The 27,279-nt window shown below is 57.1% G+C and overlaps 2 protein-coding genes across 3 annotated transcripts in view; one reads left to right on the top strand and one right to left on the bottom strand.

The window, feature by feature from the left end:
- The window catches only part of TRIP10 (thyroid hormone receptor interactor 10), a 70,780-nt gene extending 57,173 nt beyond the window's left edge, over window positions 1-13,607 (top strand). Inside the window, exons 10-15 of one of the 2 annotated variants that reach the window (XM_077838665.1) lie at window positions 4,291-4,464; window positions 6,687-6,796; window positions 7,913-8,045; window positions 10,508-10,629; window positions 11,012-11,142; window positions 12,020-13,607. In XM_077838665.1, coding sequence (XP_077694791.1) covers window positions 4,291-4,464; window positions 6,687-6,796; window positions 7,913-8,045; window positions 10,508-10,629; window positions 11,012-11,142; window positions 12,020-12,168 — 819 coding nt within the window. In that variant the 3' untranslated portion in view covers window positions 12,169-13,607. The remainder of the gene's footprint in view (window positions 1-4,290; window positions 4,465-6,686; window positions 6,797-7,912; window positions 8,046-10,507; window positions 10,630-11,011; window positions 11,143-12,019) is intronic. The other variant, XM_077838666.1, reaches the window with a different exon arrangement.
- Window positions 13,608-16,660: 3,053 nt separating this feature from the next.
- SH2D3A (SH2 domain containing 3A) lies at window positions 16,661-26,604 on the bottom strand. Its single transcript, XM_077838477.1, has 10 exons — window positions 26,584-26,604; window positions 26,315-26,443; window positions 25,041-25,477; window positions 24,253-24,350; window positions 22,602-23,179; window positions 21,099-21,214; window positions 19,763-19,934; window positions 18,946-19,057; window positions 17,547-17,732; window positions 16,661-16,833 (listed from the first exon to the last, which is right to left on the bottom strand). The coding sequence occupies exons 1-10, from the start codon at window positions 26,602-26,604 to the stop codon at window positions 16,661-16,663; spliced, it is 2,022 nt and encodes a 673-aa protein (XP_077694603.1).
- Between the last annotated feature and the right edge of the window lie 675 nt (window positions 26,605-27,279).

Raw genomic sequence — 27,279 nt, 5'->3', positions numbered from 1 at the left:
TGTCCCATCTCTCCGATGCTGGGGATCCTGGAGCTGCTGTCTAGTGAAAGATGGTTTGGAGGCCCCATTTGGTCATGCAGTGCATAAAGACAGGTTTCAGAGTGGCAGCCGTGTTAGTCTGTATCAGCAAAAAGAACGAGGAGTCCTTGTGGCACTTTAAAAACTAACAACTGTATTTGAGCATAAGTTTTCGTGGGCTAAAGCCCACTTCATCAGATGCATGCAGTGGAAAATACAGTAGGAAGATACACATACACAGATATATATATGAAAAAATGGGGGTTGCCATACCAACTCTAACGAGACTCATCGATTAAGATGGGCTATTATCAGCAGGAGAAAAAAAAACTTTTGTAGTGATAATCAGGATGGCCCATTTCAAACAGTTGACAAGAAGGTGTGAGTAACAGTAGAGAAACAGTGTGTTTCTTCACTTCAGCAGGTGGGTACTGTAGTTGTAAGAATGCTTGATAGAGATCTTGTAGGTGTTTGTCCCTGTCTGAGGGGTTGGAGCAAATGCGGTTGTATCGCAGAGCTTGGCTGTAGACAACGGATCATGTGGTGTGGTCTGGGTGAAAGCTGGAGGCATGTAGGTAGGAATAGCGGTCAGTAGGTTTCCAGTATAGGGTGGCGTTTGTGACCATCGCTTATTAGCACTGAAGTGTCCAGGAAGTGGATCTCTTGCGTGGACTGGTCCAAGCTGAGGTTGATGGAAGTGGATCTCTTGCGTGGACTGGTCCAAGCTGAGGTTGATGGTGGGATGGAAATTGTTGAAATCGTGGTGGAATTCCTCAAAAGCTTCTTTTCCATGGGTCCAGATGATGAAGATGTCATTAATACAGCGCAAGTAGAGTAGGGGTGTTAGGGGACGAGAGCTGAGGAAGCGTTGTTCTAAGTCAGCCACAAAAATGTTGGCATACTGTGGGGCCATGCGGGTACCCATAGCAGTGACACTGACTTAAAGGTATACATTGTCCCCAAATGTGAAATAGTTGTGGGTGAGGACAAACTCACAAAGTTCAGCCACCAGGTTTGCTGTGACATTATCGGGGAATTCCACCATGATTCCGCCTTTGAGGAATTCCACTATGATTTCAACAATTTCCATCCCACCATCAACCTCAGCCTGGATGAGTCCACACAAGAGATCCACCTGCTGAGGTGAAGAAACAGATTGACAGAGCAAGAAGAGTACCCAGAAGTCACCTACTACAGGACAGGCCCAACAAAGAAAGTAACGGAACGCCCCTAGCCATCATCTTCAGCCCCCCAACTAAAACCTCTCCAGCGCATCACCAAGGATCTACAACCTATCCTGAAGGACGATCCATCACTCCCACAGATCTTGGGAGACAGGCCAGTCCTCGCTTACAGACAGCCCCCCAACCTGAAGCAAACACTCACCAGGAACCACACACCACACAACAAAAACACTAACCCAGGAACCTATCCTTGCAACAAAGCCCGTTGCCAACTGTGTCCACATATCTGTTCAAGGGACACCATCATAGGGCCTAATCGCATCAGCCACACCATATCAGAGGCTCGTTCATCTGCACATCTACCAATGTGATATATGCCATCATGTGCCAGCAATGCCCCGTGCCATGTACATTGGCCAAACTGGACAGTCTCTACATAAAAGAATAAATGGACACAAATCAGACGTCAAGAATTATAATATTCAAAAACCAGTCGGAGAACACTTCAACCTCCCTGGTCACTCAATTACAAACCTAAAAGTCACAATTCTTCAACAAAAAAACTTCATAAACAGACTCCAAGGAGAAACTGCAGAACTGGAATTAATTTGCAAACTATTTACCATTAACTTAGGCTTGAATAAAGACTGGGAGTGGATGGGTCATTACACAAACTAAAAACTATTTCCCCATGCTAATTTTCCCCCTACTGTTACTCACACCTTCTTGTCAACTGTTTGAAATGGGCCATCCTGATTATCACTACAAAAGTATTTTTCTCCTGCTGATAATAGCCCACCTTAATCGATGAGTCTCATTAGAGTTGGTATGGCAACCCCCATTTTTTCAGTGTGTGTGTGTGTGTGTATCTTCCTACTGTATTTTCCACTGCATGCATCTGATAAAGTGGGCTTTAGCCCACGAAAGCTTATGCTCAAATAAATTTGTTAATCTCTAAAGTGCCACAAGTACTCCTCGTCCCTTTTGCAGTGCATAAAGGGGACTGAATGTGGGTGGAGAAGACCCTGTTCAGGGACCTCCCAGGCCAGCGTGGAGCTGGCATAAGGGCCTATCCCCCACCATACTGGGGACATGGCCAGCGTGATCCACGCTGTGGCTTTTTCCGCTGCCTGGGACCTATGGGAAGCAGAGAGTAAGTTAGAGCAGCCCTCAGGAAGGACGCTGAGCAGGAGAAGGGGGCGGGGAAGGGCTGAGTGAAGCCCAATTGGTTAGTAGGCCAAGTACCCCCTCCTGCTCCAGATCTGGCCGGCCAATCAGCAAAGCTGGAAGGGGACTCCCAGCTTACGGCAGCCTGTAGAAAAGGACCTGGGCTCTAGCACTCTGCACGCCGAGCCACTACTACGCCCCAGGCTCCGTGGGCCTCCCTGGGTGTGCTGGGCCCATTTCACAGGCACTGCTGGCCGGGTCAAGTTTTCCCTCCCTCACCCACCCCAGAGGGAACTTCTTGCTCTCCTCGTCTCGCGCCTGTTTCATAGCCAAGCCGCTTGCTGCTTCGCCTTGTGCATGCACTAAAAACTCCTACCTGGCAACACGCAGACATCGATGCTCGGCGCCCTGCGTCCGCCCAGGAGCGGGGTGGCATGGGGAAAACCCGAAGGGGTCTCCCCTGTAGGAGGTAGCCCACTGGTGGGAAACCCAAGCTGTGGTTTGGATCTGGGGTTTCTGGCTTGGGGCCCTATTTCCCCTCTGCCAGCAGGGGTATAAAAATAGCATCTCGCCTCTTCTCACCCCTGGAGCTGGAGCCACAGTGGGGGTAGGGCACATTGTGCCATGCGGCAAGCAGGGGGCATTGGTGCCATGCAGGGGTGGGTAAGGAGGGTGACGAGATAAGGAGGCCTAGGGAACATATATCCAAGGCAGAGACTCTAGAGCATCAGTCCCCACCCCCTGATTAGCCATGTGTTCCCATGAATGCTTCCTGCAGACCCTCACCCTTCTATCCTGCCTTCAGATTTCCACACCCCTCTCCTTTCCCCCCCTCCCCCACTCCAGCTGAGGTAGGTGACCTCTGGGGTGAGGGTGCATCAATTAACCAAAAGCTCCCTCTATGGGGGGATATGTCATGGGGTGCAAGGCACTCAAGAAGGGGGGGGGAGTTATCACATGGAAGGATCCCTATGGAGGGACTAATAGCTTGCTGTAAGGGGTGGGGTAGGGGAATGGATATTCCCCCCACACCCTGGCAGGGGTTTGCTAAAGGGAATGAGACCAACTGTCCACACTGAAGCTGGCAGGAATTTAGGCCTGGATCCAGCGAAACGCTTCAAGCTGCCCTAGCTGGGGGGGCCTGTGATGGGAAGGGAGGTAGGCTGAGAGAGTGAGATGAAGGTGTGTGTGTGCGGGGGGGTTATACACAGGCCTGTAGGAGCAAAGCAGCCTCTGGTTTAGCAGACAAGGGACCTTCATGTTGCTCAACTCCTGCTGTAACATGTCCCCCTCCCCAAGTCTCCTTACCATCTCCCATGATGCATTATGGTCTCCCCTCTTTGTGAGGGTAGGTGGTGCATCATGGGAGACATGAACAAAGTTCACTTTTCCCACCAAAGTGCCCCTCTACCAAGAGAGGAAGGTGGGAGCCGAAAGCCAGGTCCTCTTGTCGGTGTCAAGCTTCCCAGTCACATGGGTGCGAGGAAGGCCAAGGGTGCAGGGTGGGGCCCGATCCATGGTGTCAGTCACACCCCTGGTGCAGGATGGGACCCCAAGGGTTTAAAACAGGCATATTTCCAAGGGTCTTAGGGGAATTAGGCACCCAAAGTCCTTTGTCTTCCCATGGGACTCGGGTCCCTTTAGGATCATTTGAACAATACCTGGCCTTGAAAGGGTTCTGAGCCTAATCCCCTTCCCTTCGCTGCTGGGATTCTCGACACCAAAATGAGTGGTGGGCCTCCCCCTCGCTGCCCCCAGCTGGTGGGTTGTGATGGTGCAGCTTGTCCTGACCCCTCTCCCCTTTATTCCCTGTGCTGCGTTGGGGTTTTTTTTTGTGTGTGTGCGTGCCTGTTTATTTTCTTACAGAGTTCTCTCCATTGTGTGTCCCCATGTGTTCTGTTGTCCCTTTGTCTGTCCCTAGCTCCCACCCCCTCCCCTCTCCCCGGTGATCTCTGCCCCTCCTCCTTCCTCCTCGTCTGCCACCAACGGACCTCCATCCCCCAAATTCACCCGGGACCCTCTGTCTTACTGTCTGAATGAGATCAATAAGACAGTCAAACCCCGCATCGCCTCCTTCCGCAGCCTCAAACGGGGGGTAAGTTTTGTGTCTTGTCTTTTGCTTTGTACCAAGCCGGGGGAAGTTGCTGCTGTTATGAAGGGCACCTGCAAAGAGAGAAACACAGCGGGGCTGTGCAGGAAGGAGGCTTAAAGGTTTTTTTTGGTTTTGTTTTTTTTTAAGGCCCTATTGCATCTACTTTGGCTTTCTGGCAAAACCCCCCTGAAAATGAAACTATTCAGAAATGCTACCGTAGTGCCTCCTGGAAGCTGTAGTTCACGTGCCATTGTCCTCTGGACCAGGCTCCCTGGTTGGACAACACCTCCCATAATGCACCATGGTGTGCCCTCTTTGTAAGGAGAGGTGGTGCATCATGGGAGATGCAGTCCCATCAGGAGCCGAGCTCACAAAGGAGAACAGGAATATGCAGTTCGGTTGCTTCATGTCCCTGTTCTCCGCTGTGAGCTCGGCTCCCGATGGGACTGCATCTCCCATGATGCGCCACCTCCCCCTACAAAGAGGGCAGACTGTGGTGCATTATGGGAGATGTAGCCCGCTGAAGGAGCTTGACAGAGACTAACTGAACTACAACTCCCAGGAGGCACCGCGGCAGCATAGTCAAATCTAAATGCGTTGGGTTTCAGGTCTTTGTTTTGCTCAATGAGAACATCAGATCTTTCTGCCCAAAAGCAGATGTGTTTCCCCAAATCCAAGTTTTTCCCATAAAAATTCAGTTTCCATGGGAATTTTTGCCCAGCCCCAGCACACACCCAATTATTTCTTATTTTACTGTTCACTTCTTAAACCCCCATGTTCTTGTTCTTTTCCACGTAGCTCCAGCCTCCCTTGCATGGTACAGCAGTCAGTGCTTCCACCCATTTCAAAAACATCAGCTCCCCAGACACGCGCCTTCCTTCCAGTGTTCCTAGCCCAGCCCTTCTCCTGCCCCTCACAGCACCATATTCCACCTTGTTCTGCCCATCCAAACCAGGAGCTTCCCCTTTTGCATCCTCCAGCCAGGAGCATTTGCAGCCTCTGCTCCTGTGCCACATCAAACCCCAAGCCGTCCCTTGCTTTCCAGGCTTCCCTTCTGTTACCTTCTCCTGTTAGGAAGCTGCATTTGCTGCTTGGGGTACAGACTCTGTGGGGGTGGGGTCAAGCCCCAGTCAACATCAAACCGTTTCCTGTTCTAAATAAACCATTGCAAGGCAGGAGACCAAAGACCCAATCCAGCAGCCAATTTCTCATCTCCTCTCTCCCTCTCCCCCTGCACCTCTTCCCCCACCACCTCCGGGATTCCCAGGACGTAGGAGCACCTCCACAAACCAGGGCTTGCCCACATGGCTTTCACCCTCCATGCCGCGGGGGGGCCCTGACTCTGCCAGGCTGAGGGCACGTGGTTATTGTGCCAGGATCCCAGTGTGTTTCGCTTTAAAAAAAAAAAAAAAAATCACAGATGCCTTTGCTTGGTGCTGCCTCGGCAAGGGGTGGAAATTAGTTGCTCTCCAACTGAGTAACTGTGTCGTGTGAATAAAAGTATTGCCAGGCCGGACCACGGTCCAGCTAGTAGCATCTCGAGCGGCGCCTGATGCTTCCGAGGACCTGGCCTCGATGGGCTGATCTTTGCTCTGCCTGGGCCTGGTTACGCGGGGCTGTAGAGCTGCATGCCGCTGTCCAAGGCCTGTCTACCAAGTGACTTGCCGGAGGCCACCCGGGTCTCCTGAGTCCCAGCTCAGTGCTGGGTTTCCCCCGTAGCCGGAACTGCTGGGGCGGATGCTGTGAGCTGTCCCCTCCTCCACGGGCTGAGGGTTCTGCAGCGGGGAGAGAACCGGGATCTTAACCCTCCGTGCTGCTGGTGGAGGCCGAGATCCAGCCCGCGTTGGTGTAAAGCTGCAGGGCCGGGGCTGGTGTCTCCCTGACAGCTAGGTGCCAAGCACTCTTCTCTGCACAACCCTAGATCTCCGGATCCCGGCCACTGCTGCAGAACGGCCTCGTGCAGCGTCTTGCCCTGCTTCCAAGGGCTGTCCCGATCCTGCTAGGTACCGAGCTCTCCCAGTGACCCGTGAAGGTTGAGGAGGCCCGGGCCCTCCGAGAGGGACACGCACGTTCCCCTGGCACTGGCCAGCGTCTTGCAAGTCAGGGCAGGGGCTGTCGGCAGCCCCTGCAACCCATGGTGTGAAGGAGTCGGGGGCCACGGGGGTGGGGGGTGTTTCATCATGAAGGGAACTGATGTATCCTTTTCTTCCCCTTCCCGCCGCCAGCCTGTGATCACGGAAGATTTCAGCCACTTGCCGCCAGAGCAGAGGAGGAAAAAGCTGCAGCAGAAGATCGAGGAGAGGACCCGGGAGCTGCAGAAGGAAATCGACCAGAGGTACAAGCGCGCGGTGCCTTTTGGGTGCCTCCTGTCTTTGTTCTCCTCCTCTGGTGGCGGCTCACCTGCTGGACTACATCTTCCATGAGGCTTCACGGACAGGGACTCCCACAATGCACCACCCCTCCCTTCTCCAGGCTCTTAGTCCCTGAGGGTTTATCCACAGTCTGGCCTCCTGCTGCAGTGAGTTCTGTAGATTGCGCACAATAGGGAAATGCTATTTCCACATAGTGCGCTTGAACTGTAATCACTCCTTCAAATAATCATTGTACAGTGAACCCAAGCGAGATGTGCGGCCCCATTGTGCCAGGCGTTGGACGTGCATTGTGAGAGCCAGTCCCTGCCCCAGTTTGTCTACAGTCTAAATAGACCAGGGTAGGATGGGAAAACAGGAGGAGGAGAAATGATTTCCCCCAGGTCAGGGGCACAGCCAGTAATTGAAAAGAGACTAAGGGGGAGTGTGATAGAGGTCTATAAAATCGTGACTGGTGCAGAGAAAGTGACTAGGGAAGTGTTATTTACTCCTCATAACACAAGAACTAGGCAGCAGGTTTAAAACAAACAAAAGGAAGTGCTTCTTCACGCAATGCACAGTCAACCTGCGGAACTCCTTGCCAGAGGATGTTGTGAAGGCCAAAACTAAACGGGGCTCCAAAAAGAACTAGATAAGTTCCTGGAGGATAAGTCCATCCATGGCTATTAGTCAAGATGGTCAGGGATGCAACCCCATGCTCTGGGCATCCCTAGCCTCTGCTTGCTGGAAGTGGATGACAGGGCTTTAATCACTCGATAATTGCCTGTCCTGTTCACTGCCTGTGAAACATCGGGTGTTGGCCACTGTCAGAAGACCGGATACTGGGCAAGATGGACCACTGGGCTGACCCAGTGAGGCCATTCTGATGTTATGTAGCTCCTAGTCCAGTGCCCTATCTGTTAGGAAGAACTCCTTCCCCTTGTTCTCTCTATATGCAGGAGGATATAAAGGGAGGGAACCAATCAGTTTTCATCCTACAATTTGCATTCAGATCTCTTTGCCAGAAGGCAGAAGTTTTGTGTGTGCTGTCCCTTTAAATTCCTTCCCCGAACTCTCCCCCCCCCCCCACGCTTTCCCCCCAGAGATGCCTTAAACAAGATGAAGGACGTGTACCAGAAGACGCCCCAGATGGGCGATCCCGCTAGCCTGGAGCCAAAGATCTCGGAGACCCTCAGCAACATCGAGAAGCTGCGCCTAGAAATCCAGAAGTACGAGGTAAGGGGGGAGTGCGGGGGTCACAGGGTGGGGTTACCTCTGACACGCTCCCCAGGCCCCTTTGGGAATCCACGCATCTGGCTCTGCTGTCCTGCCATCTGTGGCTCCAGACACACGCGATGCCCGGTGTGTCTGGCCAGTCCTTCCTTTGAACCGGCTCAAAGTGCGGTAAAGCCATAAGGGAGGTCTTTATCGCCCTCTAGTGGCCGAACCCTGTAACAGCACCTCACTCTTCTTGAGCGCTTTTCATCTGTGGAGCTGCGTTATCCCCATGTTACGGCGGGGGAAACTGAGGCAAAACACAGGGGAAGTGACTTGCCCAGGCTGACCCAGCAGGCCAGTGTCGGAGCTGGGAATAAAACCTAGATCTCCTGAGTCCCTGGCTAAGTGTTCTATCCACTAGGCCACGCTACTCTGCATTTAAGGCCTCACCTACACTAGCAAGTGGATGCTAGGAAGCCTACTCTTAGTGTAGACGCAGTTGACGCAGCTTGTAGTGGCAGAAGAATGCTTTTGATAGGGTAGCGTCTACTGGTTCTCCAAGCGAAATAAGCGACATTGGCAATAGCATTTGTATATTGCAATAAGAATGTAAAAAATCACACCCCTAACCGATATAAATACATGGTCAAAATTGTGTGGTCCCCAGCACAATGTGCTCCAGGTCCACTCATTGTCCATTGTCTTACTGAGAGATTCTAAGTATTTTAGGTCCTTATCTGGTCCCGGTCACAGGTGCAGCTGAGCATCGCACCATTTCTAGTGTATTTATCCTCCCAGGGCAAAGCTGTTATCCCCATTGTACAGATGGGGAGACTGAGGCACAGAGAAGCTAAGTGACAGGAAGTCTGTGGCAGAGCAGGGACTTGAACCTGGGACTTAAGTCTTAGGCTAGTGCCCTATCTGCTGCACCATCCTGCTTCTGTAAGGCGTAGTGGGGTCCCACTCAGATTAGAAGCTATTTGGGGCAAGGACCAGCGTCTTGTTCTGTGTTCGTACAGCACCTAGCACAGTGGAGACCTAGGCCATGACTGGGGTGCCTAGGCACTATCGTAATACCCTAATAAATAATTTCAGAGTAACAGCCGTGTTAGTCTGTAGCTCACGAAAGCTTATGCTCAAATAAATTGGTTAGTCTCTAAGGTGCCACAAGTACTCCTTTTCTTTTTGCTAATAAATAATGTACAGCACCTAGCACAACGGAGACCTGGGTCATGACTGAGGCTCCTAGGCATTACCCACAATATGAATAATATCAAAAGATGAGAAAATATCTTAAACCAGGCAGAGACCCTACAAATAATGGTGTCACGACCGCATTGGTTCTTAGGTTAGGTGTCCTTATGACTCAAAGGCTGCTGGTTTGATTTATGAGCAGCTGAGTCAGACCTAAATTATTCTGGGGTGAATCGTGTGTAACCCAGTGTCCAGTATCGTTTCATTCACAGAAACAACCTGGGCCTTCAGTCGCTTTCTCTTTCTCAAGCGACGAACGTTACACTAGACAAGCCTGTTAAAAGGCTCTGCCCAGTTTCCTTATTCGCTAAGGAAGTTATTCTCGGCCACCGGTTTATTTTATGAATGAGTCGGCTGAGTTTGCATAACCTGATAAAAGCTCAGGTCGTGGCACCTTCCCCCGCCCCTTCCTCCGGTGATTCAGACCCTCTTGGGTGTGTCCTGTTCCTACAGTACATACATAGCCCATGTCTCAGCTACAGTCCCATCCTGCCCACTCCAGTATCAAACTCGCTGGGAGGCAGGACTCCTGGGTTCTATTTGCAGCTCTGGAGGAAGTGGCAGAGGCGATGCTAGCCCATTGGGGGCCCTCAACGGGAATATTTTTGGGGGGAGCCCCCCCCATTGCCCCTCACCCACCTCCTAAAACTACGAATGGTATTTCCATAACAAATATACCACCACCCATACCTGATAAGCTTGTTAAATAGGGTGAATGGTATTTTGGGGGTAATACTAAAGCGGGTCCCCCGTGAGCCATTTGGGGCCCTAAGCAGTTGCTTAGTCTGCTTATGCCTAGCACCGCCATGGAGGAATGGGGGTCTAGTGGTTAGAGCAGGGAGCCAAGAGTCCTGGGTTCTGAGCTCTGATTTTGCACTACCTTACGCTGGGGGCGGGGTGGGCCGGGCAAGACAAAATATGGGGAGCCCAAAGACTGCGTGAAGCCTGGAGCAGAGCTGAGCATCAGGGTACTTGCAGCTGCTCTGGAAAAGCACCTGACTGCCTGGCCGAGGACTGGGTTTGTAGATAGTCTGAGGGCGGGGATGGGGCCAAGACCCCACGGGGGACAGCTGCTGAGGGGCATGCCTTGCCAGGGGACTAGGCCTAGGAGCAGAGAAGGAAGCCCCATGTGAATGAAGACGCTTGCCCCCGTGTGCGAGCCATCTCTGCTGTGGAGAGGCAGGAATGAAATGCTTGAACCTCTCTTTCTCCCCCGCGCCTCCCAGTCATGGCTGGCTGAAGCAGAGAGCAGAATGCTGAGTAACCGGCCGGACAGCATCCTGAGACAGAGCCGTCACCTGGACCACGCCACCACCCTGAACAACAACGGCTCCCACGAGAAGGACAGGTGAGGAGGTGAAATGTCCTGCCTCCAGGAGCTAGAGGGAGCAGGCAGCCGTAATACCCAGGTGTGGGTGCTGCTGAATCCTCATCCGCATGTGTGGTTTGGGATCTCTGGGCCGGGTGCCGTCTGTCTCGCCAGGGAAGGATTTTTTTCATTGAACAGAACCCAGGAGTCCTGGCTCCTTAGCTCCCTGTTCTCATCACTAGATCCTGCACCGCTCCCGGAATGGGGATTAGAATTTAGGAGTCCTGTCCTGGTTGTCAGCCCGCCACCCCCTGCTCTAACCACTAGACGACACTCCTGCTTCTGAACAGCCACACTGGACTCCCTGTGGCTGGAGCTACCCCCAGAAACAATTGCTCACTCTGTGTCATTCCCCCCTCAGCCCTGACGCTACCCACTCTGACGACAGCCAAGATGCCCTGAACCAGCCAATCTACACAGAGTTTGATGAGGACTTCGAGGAGGACCTGGCCTCGCCCATCGGCACCTGTGTGGCCATGTACCAGTTTGAAGGTACTTGCCCAAGACACTTCGGAGGCAGGGTCCCAGGTTGGACTACATCTCCCATGATTCACCAGGGTCTTGCCCCTCTTTGACTGAGAAAGCAGTGCATTATGGGAGTCTTGGGCCATGGTGCATCATGGGAAATGAAGTCCTGCTTGGGAGTTGGGCCCAGAAAGGAGAATGAGGCACACCTGAACCATGACTCCCATGAGGCATCATGGCAGCATTTCCTCATAAAAAATATTCTGCTTTTTGGGTAGTTTTTCAACAGAAAATGGACATTTCCATGGGAAGCAGTTACTTGACCTGAAAAATCTCATTTAGTCAAAAACCAGTTTTCTGCTGGAAATTTTTCAACCATCCTTTGCCAGTTCCCCCTCCCTCCACACCCCAGTGCCTGGTGCGCAATGAGGATAACAGTCTTACTAGTGCTGGCTGCTAACAGAGCTCCTCCTTTAGGTCAAACAGTAGGAACCTACTGAAAGGCCTTGAGTTCAAACTCCGCTTAGGGGTTGGAGCCTTCACCGCCAAGCAGGCTACATCTCCAACCCCCTGTTCGGTCCACACCCCCAGGTAGGGGTTTGGCATAAGTTCCCCTCTAACTGCTGTCCACTGGGATATTTCCTGGCTAATGGGGGACAAGGAAGGGTCACTTAGGATCTGTGTCATTCACCCATGTCTTCTAGTGGAAACTTCCAGCCCCCAGTGGCCTATTGCTGCAGGTGTGATCCCCCAGGGCTTCTGGGAGCTCTAACATACGGGCCCTCCCATCCTTTCACAGGGATGAGGGAGGGGAACCTAGCTGAGCTCTGAAATGAGCGATTCTTCTCACCCCGTTGCCTGGATTTCCCCCACCCCCTTCCTCCCTCCCTCCCCCCCCCCCCAGGTTCCAGCGAAGGCACCATCTCCATGACGGAGGGGGAGGAGCTGAGCCTGATGGAGGAGGACAAAGGCGACGGCTGGACCCGCGTGCGGAGGAGCAAAGGCGACGAGGGCTACGTGCCGACGTCCTACCTGCGGGTCACCCTGAACTGAGCGCGGGCCTCCCCGCCCGGCTGGAGAGCGGCAGCCGGCTCGTGGAGCTGCAGGGGGGGGCGGCGGGGATTGGAGCAACGCTGCTGGAGCCTGGGGGTTGGGACTCCACGGGTACAGGCTTGGAAGTGGCCCCTGGCCCTGCATAGACAAGTGGCCCTCGTGGGCAAGCAGTGGTGCCCGCTTGCAAAGCAGATCGCCTGTGAGGGGAAGGAGAAACCCCACCCCCCACCCCCTTCTGCCCAAGCCCCAGCTCTGTGGCATTTCACATTTCAGCACGGTCTCTCGGCTTGCGGGGGGAGGTCGCAGTGGGTGCTGGGGGGAGGGGTGGACTGGGTTTCTGGCTGCTGCCCCTGCATACTCCCATACTATGCCCCCTCTGTCAGTTCCCCGTGAGTGAGTGAGTAACTCAACCTCCTCCTAAAAGCATCTGCTGCACCCTGCCCTCTCCCCTGCTCTTAAGCACCTGGGCTGTGAACCCCACATTTCCCCCAGGGGCGTGGCTGCAATAATCCCTGTGTCCACAAGGGGGTATGGTTCAGATTCCATCCCTCTATACTCAGTGGGGACATGGTTCCCATGCTACCCCCCACCCCCTCCTGGGTGGGGCTCATAGGAGCCCGTTATTATTTCCTCCTGTTGGGGGGGAGCGGGGGGCTGCATGAGGTCTCTGGGGTGAAGGGAGCTGCACCGCCTCCTGCTAGTTTAGGGCAAAGGGATCCAGGCTCAGTGTGGGTGTGATGAGCAGAGCCCATTTCAGGGGGGGGCTTATGGAATAGAAAGTGCATCGATTCTTCCATGTTCATCACCCTGGCATCTGGGCGTCTTCCAGGTGCATGTTAAGCAGCATGCCGAACCTCAATCCTGGGTCAGTTGTTTCCTTTCTGGGATTTGAACCCAGGACCTGTGGCTTCCCGCTTAGGCTGGCGCCAGCCCAGATGTTAATGGAACAGAGGTGCCAGCCGGCCGGGAGCCCCCGGGCCTGAACCTCTGGCCATTCTCTGCCAGGGGCCGTGGGTCTCAATTCATCTGGCCCTGGGCGGGAGCGAGCGCCCATTGCAGCTAATGCCACCAGCTCGAGCGTTGGCCGAGCTCCAGCCAACTTCCCCTTCCGTCGCTGGGGCCACGATATGCACTTTATTCCCCAGACTCCAAAACTCGCCCAGCCAAGGGGGGAAAAATATGCATAAAGTGCCTGCTGCATAAATGAATCTGTCCCCTGGGGGGGGGGGTGGGGGGGTGATCTCGCTGGGGGGGAGCCCAGGGCTCCGCGCTGCAGCCCACCCCTTGTGTGTAATAATTTTTTTTAGAGGACTCTAATATATTAGCCTTTTATACAGTGACCAATTACTGCTCGTTTTAGCCTACGCCTCAGTTAACCCGTAACATAAGTGTAAATGTCCCAGTGGTCTTGGCGTCTGTTCACCCTACCGGTGGGGGGGGGGGAGGGGGGCAGATCCTGTCTCCCCTCCGGTTCTGAGAAGTGGGTCGGGGGGGGGGGGGGGTCGCTGTGCTGGAGCCCGTGGCCCCCGAGCCATAGAATGTATTTCCACTGCAGCCTGGTGCCTTTTACACTTTATGTAAATAGTTGATTTCTCTCTCTCTCCCTTCCCCAGTGCAGTTTTTAAGAAGTTTATAAAAACAGTACAGACTCTGTGGCCTCGGTTTGTTTCGGCCGTGGGAGGGGAGCAGAGCGGTTCGTCCATATTCCAGCGCCACCTAGCCCACCCTGCTCTTAGGGAGAGGGGCGCGGCTAGTTGTGTAGGTTACCGTCCTGTCTAGAAGCCCCCCAGCTGAGAGCAGGACCCCATTGTGGTGGCCCGGGGGCCAGGCATCCGGTCCTCGTCCTCACTAGGGCGAGGTCTACACCACACCCCCTCTGTCGATCTAGGGGGTGTGAAAAATCCACACCCCTGAGCAATGCTGTTATACCGACTTACCCCCTGCGTACACGGCGCTCTGTTGACGGGAGAGTTTCTCCCGGCGCCATGGCTGCTGCCTCTCGGGGCGGAGGCTTAACTACGCCGCCGGGAGCAGCTCCCCTGGCGGGAGAGGAGCGTTTTCACTCCCGTGCTACAGCCATGCAGCTGTACGGCGAAGACCAACCCGGAGGGATTCTCATACAGGTGAGGACGCTCTCGTGTGGCCGAGGCAGGGTCTAGTGTTCACAGGTGCTAGCAGGTCCAGCTACAAACGACGGAGGGGCTTAAGGTTTCCCTGAGGCTACGTCCGCTCTTCCCTGGAGCTCCGCCTTGCGTCAGTGTGTTGGCTAACGAGTTAAGGGCGCTTCTTTTTTGCTCGTGTGCTGGAGAGCCTGGATGGGGATGTGGCCCGGGAAGCTTTTAAATGCTATGTAGCTAGTCGAGGCCAGCCCCAGCTTTGGAGGGTTGTTCTGGACTACCTCGGGTGAGGTAAATTACCCTGTCTGCTAATGCGATGTACAGCCCTCTTGCGGCTACCCGGCAGTAAAAATGCATCCTGGTTTTTCAGTGAGGACAGAGCTAAGGAACGATTATCCCTGTTTTTCGCTTGGGGAAACGGAGGCACAGAGGCAGTGACAACCCCCCAGCTGCGCCGTGGTGGACGGGAACACAGGTGGCCTCACAGGGTGCTAGTGGGTTTAGAGTAGGGGGAATTGGCCACCAGGACTCCTGGGTTCCATTAGCAGGGCTAGGCCCAGGGGAGGAGGGGGACTGGGAGTCTGGACTCCTGGGTTCTATTCTCAGCTGTGGGAGGGGCATGGGCTCAAGTAGGTGTGGAGTCCTATCTTTGCCTTCCCTTGATTTTGCTGTGTGACTATCGGCCTGTCTCAGTTTCCCCGTCAGGGACGTGGTACTTTTACTTCCATTCGGAAGTTCTCAATAGTGTGTTAGAGGCAACATTTCAATTGCTAATTTTTGCTAGAGCAGAGCCGGGGACCAGTCACACTTGTGCTGTCTCCAGCCACCCCCCTTCTTACTCCACAGTGGATGTGGGGAAGAGAGGGGGACCCCATGAAGGGAAGAGCAGTTTAGTGGAGCTGGAGTGTGCATTGGTTTACAGAGAGCAGGGGGCTTAAATTAACACCCTCACGTGGAGTGGTATGGCTTCCCCCTAGACAAGGGCTTCGCCTGAGTTCAGAGCATCCGCACAGGGCTAAGCCCCGTTGTAACTACCCTCGTTTAAATTCCCAGCTTAGGTTCTCATAGGCATAACCCTCCTGGCCAGCCGCTCCTTAGGGCATTGGACGGGCACTGCCTCAGGCTGGTTCCCCTCACATGAGCATAGACTCGGGGGGAGGGGGGGCACTGCCTCAAGCTGGTTCCCCTCACATGAGCATAGACTCGGGGGGGACACCACAGCCTGGCTTGGACTGTTCCCCTCTGTGGTGCGTTGTCTGGTTTCACTTCCCCACTGCCCTCGGCTGAGGAGCGTGTTGGGGGACCGGGGTGGGGACGCTATGGGGGTCCTAGTCTAACTCCGGGCCAGCCTCTTCTAGGTCTTCACCCCTTCTGCTCCCGCTGCTGCAGAACTGGCTGCCAAACCCAGGTGTCTCCTGCTGTAACCATTAGGCAATTCTTCACCTCCGGGGCAGAGATAACAGCCCCCTTGCCACCCCCGCTCAGGGGAGCTCCCCCCATGCATTGAGGGCAGCACAAACCCGCTTCATTTCAGGGGAGAAGGGGACAGGGGCAGAGATTTTTAACTTCCTCTAAGCCTCCAGTGGTCATTCTAAGGGGGCAGGGCGTGAATTCCCCTTCAGGCTAGGGCACCCCCTGAATGGGGGTGAAGGGCCCAATGGATGTCCACCGTCCTGCCCTGTCCTGGGAAAGACAACAGCCCTCAAGCCCCAGGCTGAGAGTTCTAGCCCCGCTCCTCCTGCACCACTCCAACTTGCCCCAGGCTGCAACTTAGCCCCCCTCTGCCAGAGCCCCGCATCGCCGCCCCTGCGTAACTGCAGCACCCCAGGGCCTGGAGCAACCCTTGCAGCCGTTACCAAAACCAGCTGGAAGGCTTTGGTTTATTACTATTGCTACAACCACCACCCCTCCCACACACGCTTTGCTGGGAGGGGGAATCCCCCCTGCTGCTTTGCTCCCTTTCACCATCTCACACCCTCCCACGCTGGCAAAGAGGCGGGGGAAGCTGCAGCTGCAGTGGCATTTTGCATTTAAAAAGCCGTGGGTGCAATGGGTCCACCAATCCTCCTCACTCCCGCAAGCTTCTGCACACGGAGCAGCCGCCTCCAGCAGCAAGGCGTGGGGCGGGGGGGGGGGGCTGGTAGAATACTGCCCGGGCATAAGCCGCTGAAATCTCTGTACCCCCCGGTCCTCTGCAGCGGTGGGGCCCGGGAGGCTTTTGGGCTCGGGCTCGTTCCCCTGCCCCCATCCTGCTACCGGCACTGGCGGCCAGGCTAGGGGAGAGATCTCCAGGCAGTGGGGCGCTGTTGCTCCTCCGTCCTGTCTTGGCTCTGCAAGCCATTGTTCGTGGGCTGTGCCGTGGCGGTGGAGGAAACTCAGGGCTCCGTTTTCCTCGCTGGTTCTAGTTTCTGGGACAGCACCGTGAGGATGGCGTCGAATTTCCTGTAGCGCTCGGCCCGGTCCGCGGCCGCTCCTTTGCTGCCCCAGAATAAGCGGAGCGCGAACTCGGTTTGGAAAGCTTCGAGGAGCTCCGCCGTGGCTTGGAATCCTAGCAAGAGGAGAGAAGATACCAGGGAAGGGCTGAGAGGTGCAGGAGGGCTGGGGCTCTGGCTCATTCCTTCATAGAGAATCAGAGGATCAGGGTTGGAAGGGACCTCAGGAGGTCATCTAGTCCAACCCCCTGCTCAAAGCAGGATCAATCCCCAATTTTTGCCCCAGATCCCTAAATGGCCCTCTCAAGGATTGAACTCACAACCCTGGGTTTAGCAGGCCAATGCTCAAACCACTGAGCTCTCCCTCCCCCCGCCCCTTCCTATGCTGTTTGTGGAATCGCAGGCCCGGGGACTAAGAACTGGCTTTATTGAAGGCGAGACCAAGGTCTACATCCAGTGGGGCTACTCAAACCGTTTCCATCACAGCTGGGTTTGAGAATATTACTGTTTGGATCTGCCTCGGCCCTGCCTTGTGGGAGTTGCAGTGCAGTGGCCGCATCTCCACCACCACCTCTAGGGGCAGGGCTCCCTTGTTGGACTACATCTCCCATGATTCACTACAGCCTCACTTCATGGTGCAGTGCAGCAATGGCATCATGGGAGTCCCAGGTCAGGGGGGCATCATGGGAGATGTAGTCCAGCTGGGGAATCCAGCCCAGAGACAACGGGGAGCATGACGAGGTAACCGAATTACAACTCCGCTGAGGCTCTGGAAAACCTTCAGCCTGCCCCAAGCTGGGCTGATAGACACGGCTCCCTGCAGCCCTACCTTGGAGCTTGGCCTCTGCGGTGGCTTTGTACGCCCCGGCGCTGGTGGCGATGGAGCGGGCCGACTCCAGCGTCCGTAAGAGGAGGTCGCAGCTCTCCTCGTGGTCGTCCCAGAGCTGCTCCCCTTCCATGAGGCTGATGAGAGGCAGGAGGTGAGGGACGGCGACCTCTCCGGGGGAGGAGTTCCCTGCAGTAGGGGGACAAGGGGTCAGAGAGCCACCTCCAAGCAGGGTCACGTATCCAGCCTGTGCCTTGGAGGCCAGGCACCCGGCAGGAGCTGGGCCGGCAACCCCAGACATGCACACCGTGGCCGCTCGAGCTGGAAGAACGCTCCACCAGCAGCTCTTTTATCTCGGGCCCTGGTCTCTGCAAGTCTAGCCACTGGGGTTGATGTATCCGGCAACCAGGCACAGAAGAGGTCTGTCCTAATCACATCCCCCGGCCCCGAAACTGCAGTGGAAGCTGCTCGGATAAATGGGCAACAGCTTCCCCCCCGCGCCCTCCCACATGATTGTAGATGCTTCCAGCCATCACACGTCACACCTAGCGTTAGTCAGTATGGGGCCTGGGGGGGAGGGTCTAATTCTCTCCCTTCTACCTGAATGATGCTTTGCTGTTGCAGGCTGGGGCTAGAGTAAGAAGGACTGGCCATGGAGGGTGAAATGCAGCCCTGGTGTAAAGGGTGGATCCATGGCCAGCACTGAGGCTTAGTGCAGGGGATGCTGGGAGAAGAAGAGGATCGGATCCCATTTGAGACAGGAATCCTCTCTCCCGCATGGACAGAAAGAAGGGCGTCCACTCTAGCTTAGGTACTGACCTGGCACCCACCACCCTAGCAGCTGGGCACCTTGCTGTCATTAATGCATTTATCCTCACCACCCCCAGAGAGGCAGGGCTCTCATCCCCATTGTACAGATGGGGAAACTGAGGCACAGAGGGCCTATGTGATTTGTCCACCGGGATGCTGGAGCAGAGCCGGGACTTGAAGCTAGTTTTCCCTAGTCTCAGGCCAGCACCCTAACCACTGGGAAAGCCATCCTCCTGGACTGGGCCAGGGCTCTGGCATAAAAGGGTATTTGTGGGGTGGGGGGGGAAGAGCAGCACATTTAGGGGACCTGTACCATTTGGCATCAGAGGTGGGGGAAGGGGGCCTGGCTTTGAGCCAGCCCAGGCTGCTGGCACACAAACCCAGGTGAGGCCATCCGTCCATACCCCCCAGCCCCAGCCTAATTCCCACCTCTCCAGGTGCCAGCCACCCCCTGCAGCCCTCTCTTCCCGGGGCGAGATTCACCCCCATGATGCTCCCACCACGGCCCCTCCTTGCCCAGGCAGATCCCTCCCCAGCTTGTTCCATCCCCTCCCAGGTCCACGGACTGGGCACCCAGCAGGCCATGCTTCACCTTCCCCCCGGTTGAGGCGTTTCACGAAGGGCTTGAGGTCCTTCTCGAAGGCGATGGCGCTCTCGGTGTGGGTCTGCCGCAGCTTCTGCCACGTCTGATCCAGCCGCGCAACCTGCAGAGTGGTGGGGGGGGGGGCAGGGACAGGAGTGAGACATTGGGGGGCGGGCTACGGTGGGTGCCATGCCTTGGGGCAAGCGTCGTGGACCAGACGCAGGCCGCTCGCCAGATGGATGGGAGTCCCGTTCCTTAGGGGTAGATCAAGGCCTATTGGATCCCATTACGATGGAGCGACTCAAGCCTGGGCCGGGCACTGCACAGACCAACTGACCAAGGTCGGGGCCACCTGGTGCCAGGTGTTGCTCAGGTGCTGGCTGAGATCGGGGGGTCCCCCATGGGCTGGGTGCTGCACAGACCCATAGGCAGTCCTTGCCCTGAACAGCTCACTGTGAGCACGCACAGTGCGGGCAGGGGAAACTGAGGCCCAGAGACGAGAAGCGACTTGTCCTAGGTCACCGGTCTCCCTCGTCCATTAACACGTTACCTCCCCCTAACCCTCCCTCTCCTCCCCACTAATGGGGACCGAGACAGTTCTGCTCCCTCCCGTCTTTTTCCCCAGGGCTCCATCCAGCCACCCAGGCTCCAGGGCTCACAGCCCACCCCGTGACGAGACAATTCCATACGCCCCTCTCTATGGGCCAGCCCGAACCGTCCCTCTCTGTCGGCCTCATCAAGGCTGCCTTACAGGCTGGGGCCAGGGCCGGCTTCCATGGGGAGCAGGACCTAAGTCACCCCCCCCCTTCCCCGGCTCGCCCCTCACCTGGGGCAGCTGCAGGCCTTTCATCACGGCCGACAGAGCAAACAGGTCCCCGGCCGAGCCCTTCAGCTCCGCGGCCAGCTGGACGATCTTGTGCAGGGTGCCGGCTCGCTCCGCCACGCCCCCGGTGCAGCCCAGGATGTCCACCGCGATGCCCAGGGCCATGAGATGGTGCCTGGAAGGGACAGAGACACCGCAAGGGGCTGAGCCCCACCGCTCGCTAGCAGGGCGGGCGGTGGGACTGAAGCTGCTCAAGGGAGGCTGGCGTTACCTGGGGCAAGCTAAGCAGGTCTGGGCTTGGGCGTGTGTTAAATGGGAGACCTGCAAGGGAAACACCCCCCTGCGTAACGTGGGGAGGGGCTCAGGAGGGGGAGTGCTCCCCGCTGAGCTCTGGTCTCCACTTAAAACATAGGTTAACCGCCTACGTGTAAGAAATTAATCCCCCCCCTTTCCCCCTATGATCTAGATAAGCCAAGCTAAGCCCCAGTGCAAACACCCTCGGGTGACAGAAGAATTCTTCCGATGCCCTAGTTACTGCCGCTGGAGGGGGTGGCTTGGCGATGGGAAAACCCCTTCTGTTGTGCCGGGGGGGGGCCACGTTGCAGCCGTAGGGCGTGTAGCGTAGACATGCTCTAAGTCCGTGCAGATCCTAATGCCCCAGCATGGTGCTATTGGGGTCTGCTGCAGTGAGTGGGGCTTTCAGGAGGGGGCGCTCTCCCCCTGGCAGCCAGTGCAGACCTCAGTACCACACTGCAGTGCTAGGAGGCGCCGAGCTTGTCTACACAAACATTTAGTCCCCAGCAAGCTGGGGCTGGGAACTTACCCCAGCCGGCCACGCTCTAAGATCTGGTCTCCACTACACACCTATAACTCCGGCACCCAGGGGTGTGAACTGCCCCCCACCACCAGCCCCCCGGCTGATGCCCACTGGAAATGTGAGTTGATCCAGTCGTGTTTCAAAGCACATTCACAAGCTGGTACTGCACGTCGCACGTCACCTGGGTGCACAGGGGCAGAGCGTGCAGGCCGGGGGGGTGGGGGGGGTAGGCTCCCACCCTAGCTTGCCGCAAACTAAATGTTCATGCAGACGAGCCCTTAAGTGCAGTCTTAACCTATTCTGTGGTCAGTAAAGGGCTTTACCCAGCCATGTCCCGGCTAAGTTTTATTCTAACTGTCCCCCGCGGCTTTCACTAGACTCCAGCTCCTCCTCCTGCCAGTGCAAATCCTGCTGAGCTCTTGCGCCACCCTCACGCCCTCACCCAGAGGCAGCCGCATTTCAACACTGCTACACCTCATCCCGCAGCCTCCGTCCCCACACCCTGCTCCCCCAGGCTGGTACCTTTCCAACAGGTCCAGGCGCAGCTGGTGCCCGTGAGGCAGGGTGATCAGCTCCAGACCCGAGCTTACCCCCATCGCTTGCTGCTGCTCCCTGGGCACCCTGGTGATCCTGCCAACCTGGTGCAAGCAACAAACAAGCGCAGGGGTGAGGGCCTGAGATCTGCCGGGACAAAGGGACCCTCCTGCCGGCGGGGGGAGCGAGGTCACTGGGTCCCCCAAGGGACAGGGCCTTTTCTTATTACACTGAGAGCCCCTGGATACGCCGATCCCCCCATTCCACATTTGCTGGGGAGCGAGCAGTACCCCCAGCCAGGCTTAAGCAGGCCCATGCAAAGACCAAGGAGGGAGGGTCCCCGTCGGTCCATAAGCCACCCCCTACTCATCTCCAGGATCGCTGGGCTGCAGGGAGTGGGGATCAGTAGGGGGCGCTCTCCCCACACAGTTATGCTAGGGGGTACTGTGCTACAAAGGAGCAGGGCGGGGGGCTCAGGAGGGGGCACTCTCCCCCCACAGGCAGTGCCGACCCCAACCCGCTATAACTATGCCGATCTCCGACTTCCTGTTCTCCAGGGCTGCTTCCCATCGGAGCTATGGGGCTCCTACCCATTCCCCTTATGGTGGGGGTGGGGACAGTTCCATAGCCCCCGAGATCCCCTACCCCCGCAAGCATTCTCCCACCCCCTCAATATTTAACCCTTTCTACCCACAGGCTGCCGCTTCACTAAGCTGGCAAGGTCTCAGCTCTGGGAAGGGCCGGTGCAATGGGCCCTCTTGGAGGGGGGAGAGTCTGAGAACCACGGGTGGGGCTGGGCATGAGAGGAGAGGAGCTCTCTATGAATTGGGCTGGAGAGCTATGAGATGGGGCCACCCGCGCAGGATAACAAGCCCCCCGAGCTTCCCCCCGGGGGAGAGCGGAGCAGCCGCTGGGCATGGCTGGGGTACAAGTGCACAGACCCCAGTGGCCAGTTTTTACCCCCAGGGTCCGACTGCATTCCCAGGGGGTCCTGGGGTCCAGGGCTGTTAGAGGCAGGGGGTAATGCCACCCACATACCCATGCCGGTCGGGTTTAGCGTCTGGGTGCTGGGTGTCACTGGCTACCGTGGCGCTGGTAGCCCGTGATATCCAGGCCAATGATCCTGTCTGGCCTTAAATGCTATGGCTCTGTGGGGTCTTCCACAAAAAGGATCTCAAAGCCTCACAACCAGCTCACCTCCCCGCACCCCACTGCCCTGGAGGGCACTCTCATCCCCCTCACCATACAGATGGGGGAAACTGAGGCACAGGCCATAGTTGCATAGTGAGTTAGCAAGAGAGCTGGGACTGGAACCCAGGAATCCTGGCACCGTGCCCCCCCTAACTATTAGACCCCAGTCCCCTCCGAGAGCTGGGGATAGAATCCAGGAGTCCTAGCTCCCAGCACCCTCCTGCTCTAACCACTACACCCCACTCCCCTCTCAGAGCTAGGGATAGAACCCAGGAGTCCTGGCTCCCAGCTCCCCCTTACCAGACAGTCCATGTAGAGGACATGCAGGGCCATGGTCCGGCAGTCATGCCGGGTGAAGAGGTCCTTGAGCCGTTTGAGGGCGCCGGGCTCCAGGGGCTTGTTGTCGGGGGGCAGGAGGAGCGAGGGGAAGCTGTGGGGCTGGAAGGAGGAGGCTGTCTCCAGTAGAGGGCGCACAAAGTCCTCCTCGTAGTGGCATGGCCGAGGGAGCGGCACCCCCTCATCCTCGAGGAAGCCGAAGGCCGTGTCTGTGGCCCGGGCCCGGCCACGCCACTTCTCCTCGGTGTGCAGCCGAGCCACGTGGCTCCGCAGGCCGGCCGGGGCTTTGGGCACCAGCTCGCAGTAGGTGCTGGGCTGCTCCTGGGGGGCGTCGCCCACCAGCATGGAAGGGGCCCGCAGGGGCTTGGGGGGAGCCCTGGAGTGCAGCTGCCCCTCCGAGCCGCTCAGGGCTGCACCCCCCTCGGGGTCTAGGCACCGGGGGGCGGGGGGCCGCAGCACGGGGTCGCTGCCAGTGCGGAAGACGGGTGAGGGGGGCGGGAGCTTGCTCCATTCCTGGGTGCCGGCTGGAGCTTCCGGGCTGCCTGCAGAAGGAGACGGGACCATGTCAGAGCGGGGAGCGGAGCAGCCGGACACGTGGTTCCCACAGAGCCTGGTTCTGATCTCAGCCAGGACTGGTGTGAATCCGGAGTCGCTCCCAAAGGGACAGGGGAGTTACACCGGCGTGAAAGCAGCGGGGTGGCAATCAGAGCGATGGTGATATGTAGCAGGGCCAGATCCCCAGCTGGCAGAAATGGGCATTGGAGTCACAGGAGAGATGCAAATTTACACCAGCTTGAGGATCTGGCTTATAAGGAGTCCGTTATTTGGTGTATTACGGTAATGCCTGGGAGCCCTTGTCATGGTCCAGAACCCTGTTGTGCTAGGAACTGTACATTATCTATTAGATGTATTATGGTAGTGTCTAGGCGCCCTGCTCGTGGACCAGGAGTGTGCTAGGCGCTGTACATTATACATAAGAACAGCCACACTGGGTCAGACCAAAGGTCAATCTATCCAAGTATCCTGTCTTCTGACAGCGGCCAATGCCAGGTGCCCCAGAGGGAATGCCCCAGAACAGGGAATCATCGCATGATCCATCCCCTGTCGCCCATTCCCAGCTTCTGGCAAACAGAGGCTAGGGACACCATCCCTGCCCATCCCGGCTAATAGCCATTGATGGACCTACCCTCCATGAACTTATCTAGTTCTTTTTTTAACCCTGTTATAGTCTTGGCCTTCACACCATCCTCCGGCAAGGAGTTCCACAGGTTAACTATGTGTTGTGTGAAAAAATACTTCCTTTTGTTTGTTTTAAACCTTCTGCATATTAAGGCATCTAATAGATGCATTATGGTAGCACCTAGGAGCCCCGCTAATGGACCAGGAGCGTGCTAGGCACTGTACATTATCTATTAGCTGCATTACGGAATCACCTGGGAGCATTGCACTAGGGGGCTGCACAAATCCTGTTACACCGGTGTAAATCCAGAGGAACTGCATTGAAGGTAGCAGCCAAACCAACCCCTGCCCTGTACCCCCCCAGGTGGTGAAAGGGGTTAATACTCCTCCCCCCAGTGGAGGCAGCCTTTGCCCTCCAGCCCCAGCTCCCACGCACCTGTCCGCAGGTTACTGTCTGACTGTGCCGTGTAGAGCAGCGGGCGCCGGCCTAGCTGATCCAGCCCGGTGGGCTGGCTCCCGCTCCTGTCTTTCACCCTGCAGGGAGAAGTGGCGACACTGTGAGCCCCAGGCCGCTGCAGACCCCCAAGCTGCAAAGGACCCACGCCCAGAATGAAGGGGATGCCAGAGTAATGTGCCCAGCTGTTGGATCGGGGATCCTGCCCTCCGTGCCAGGGCTGGGCTGCTTCATGGAACGTGATCATTCGTGGGGAAGCCAGTTTGGAGCCCGAGTCACTCGTGTGAGTCATGCACGGCACCAGGGACCAGCCTTTCAGACCCAGCCCACAGCGCGGGGGGCAGTTTGGCAGACACAGGGTTAATAATGAGGGCAGCCCCTATCCCCCTGGGTTCGGAAAGCACTTAGCAAGGAATTTAGCATCACAACCCATCTCCAGGTGAGACGATCAGAAGACCCACTTCACTGATGGGAAAACTGAGGCAAGGAAAGGGGAACGGGCTTCCCCCGAGGTCACATTGTGACTCTATGGTACAGCGGGAATAGAACTCAGGAGTCCTGACTCCGAGTCCTCCCTGCTCAAACCCACAACCCCGCCCCCCCCACTCCCCTCCCAGGGCTGGGAACCGAACCCAGGCGTCCTGACTCCCTGCCCTTCCCTGGCTCTAACCACTAGACCCCACCTCCCTCCTGGAATTGAGCGGAGAACCCAGGAGTCTGGACTCCCAGCCCCAGCTCTAACCAGCGCCATTTCCCATCCCAGCGCTCACCGGAGCAGGTTCCCCTCTGTCGGCATCTCCCCAGCGGTGAGTCTGTGGCGGCCGAGTCTGTGGGCAGGAGCCGCGTCCCCCTCGGCCGGCTCCTGCTCGTCCAGACGGGGCTGGCCGGTGGCCCCGTAGCGCTCTTGCAGCCAGCGCAGCGGCACGTCCCGGTTGAGGGGCCGAGAGACCACGGCGCCCGAGGTCTCCGAGATGGGCTTGCAGTTGCCCACGTAGAAGCGCACCAGGGCCGGCACGTTGTCGAACTGGTCCTGCTCGAACTGGAAGAGGGTGCGGGAGTAGCCCTGGCGAGGGCGCAGCACCACCCGGATGATCTTGAAGTGCAGGGTCTCACCCCGCCAGCGGCAGGACAGCACATAGTCCCCCTGGCTGGAGCCTGAGTCCCGGATCAGGAAATCCCCGTCCTCCCCCAGCAGGGACTCGGCCTCCTGGGGAGACAAGGGCTGTTCATTGGTGGGGATGGCAGGCAGCGGGACTAGTGGTTAGAGCGGGGGGGGGGGCTGGGAGTCAGGACTCCTGGGTTCCTTTTCTGGCTCTGGGAGGGGAGCGGGGTCTAGTGGTTAGAGCGGGGGCAGGGAGACAGGACTCCTGGGTTTCATTCCTGGCTCTGGGAGGGGAGTGGGGTCTAGTGGTTAGAGCAGGGGCAGGGAGACAGGACTCCTGGGTTTCATTCCTGGCTCTGGGAGGGGAGCGGGGTCTAGTGGTTAGAGCGGGGGCAGGGAGACAGGACTCCTGGGTTTCATTCCTGGTTCTGGGAGGGGAGTGGGGTCTAGTGGTTAGAGCCGGGGGGGTGCTGGGAGTCAGGACTCCTGGGTTTCATTCCTGGCTCTGGGAGGGGAGTGGGGTCTAGTGGTTAGAGCAGGGGCTGGGAGACAGGACTCCTGGGTTTCATTCCTGGCTCTGGGAGGGGAGTGGGGTCTAGTGGTTAGAGCAGGGGCTGGGAGACAGGACTCCTGGGTTCCTTTTCTGGCTCTGGGAGGGGAGTGGGGTCTAGTGGTTAGAGCGGCGGGGAGAGGGGGCTGGGAGTCAGGACTCCTGGGATCCATCCCTGGCTCTGTCACTGACTTTCTGTGTGACCTTGGCCAAGTCACTTCCCCTCCCTGCACTTCTGGGTCCCCCTCCGTAAACCAGGGATACCGAGCCTCCTGGGCTGGTGGGACTGAGCTCCATGGGATCTATGCCGCAGCCAGGGCAATGGGGCCTGACCTCAGCTGGGGCCTCTGGGCACTACCATAATACGCCTAATAGATCGGAATCGTGGGTACCTCCCGTGGCAGGCAGCCGTGGTACCACGCGTGGCTCCGCAGCTCCTCCGTGCTGAGCTTCAGCTCCTCCTCCAACTCCTTCCTGAGCTTCTCCTTGGCCAACTCCATGGTCACCTCTGCGTAGGCCTCCTGGGCGGCAAAGGGTCACAGGTCAGCAGCAACATCTTCCTCCCAGCAACTGGTTTAGTGCCCCCCCCCGCCCCCCGGACTCTGACCTCCCGGCCCATTCCCCCCAGACCCCCGCAGCCTGATCTCTCCCAGCCTCTGACCTCAGGACAGGGCAGTGTCATAGAATCACAGACTATCCGGGTTGGAAGGGACCACAGGAGGTCATCGAGTCCCACCCCCTGCATGTCCATGCCCCCGTTGAGATCAGGGCCCCGCTGTGCCGGACGCTGCAGACAACGAGAAATAGACAAAATGGTAAAATGCAGGATACCAATCCTTCCTCTCGCTGTGTCTCTGTCGTCTGTGAGCTCTTCAGGGCAGAGACGCTCTTCAGGGCTGAGCAGCACCCGGCATGGCCGGGGCACCCCCAATCTCAACTGGGGCCTGCACAGCACCCAGCCCGATGGCAGGGGGAGCCGATCCCGATCGGGGCCTTTAAACCAGGGGTTCTCAACTTTTTCCTTTGTGAGGCCTCCCCAACATGCTATAAAAACTCCACGCCCCCCCCCCCCCCATGCCACAGTAACTGGTTTCCTGAGAACCACGGCTCTAGAACCTACTGTCAGATCACCACTAAGGTTGCGGTTGGCGCCCGGGATGGCTGTGCAAAGAGGGGGAAGACGAGGGGAAGACGATAAGACGGGGGGAGTGGAAAGAGCAAAGTGCCAAAAGCAGCCATGGCATGTAACCCTCTCCGATCCCTTTACCCAGCGAGGAGCCTGGCTGTTCACCCGGCCCCGGAGGAGTCTAGTCCTCAGGATCAGATCCTCCTGTCCCAACGGTGGCTCCTCCGGACT

The sequence above is a fragment of the Eretmochelys imbricata genome, chromosome 20 (genome assembly GCF_965152235.1).
Source record: "Eretmochelys imbricata isolate rEreImb1 chromosome 20, rEreImb1.hap1, whole genome shotgun sequence".
Taxonomy (NCBI): domain Eukaryota; kingdom Metazoa; phylum Chordata; order Testudines; family Cheloniidae; genus Eretmochelys; species Eretmochelys imbricata.
Note: the sequence above shows the minus strand (reverse complement) of the source record. Positions and strands in the feature narration are given on the sequence as shown.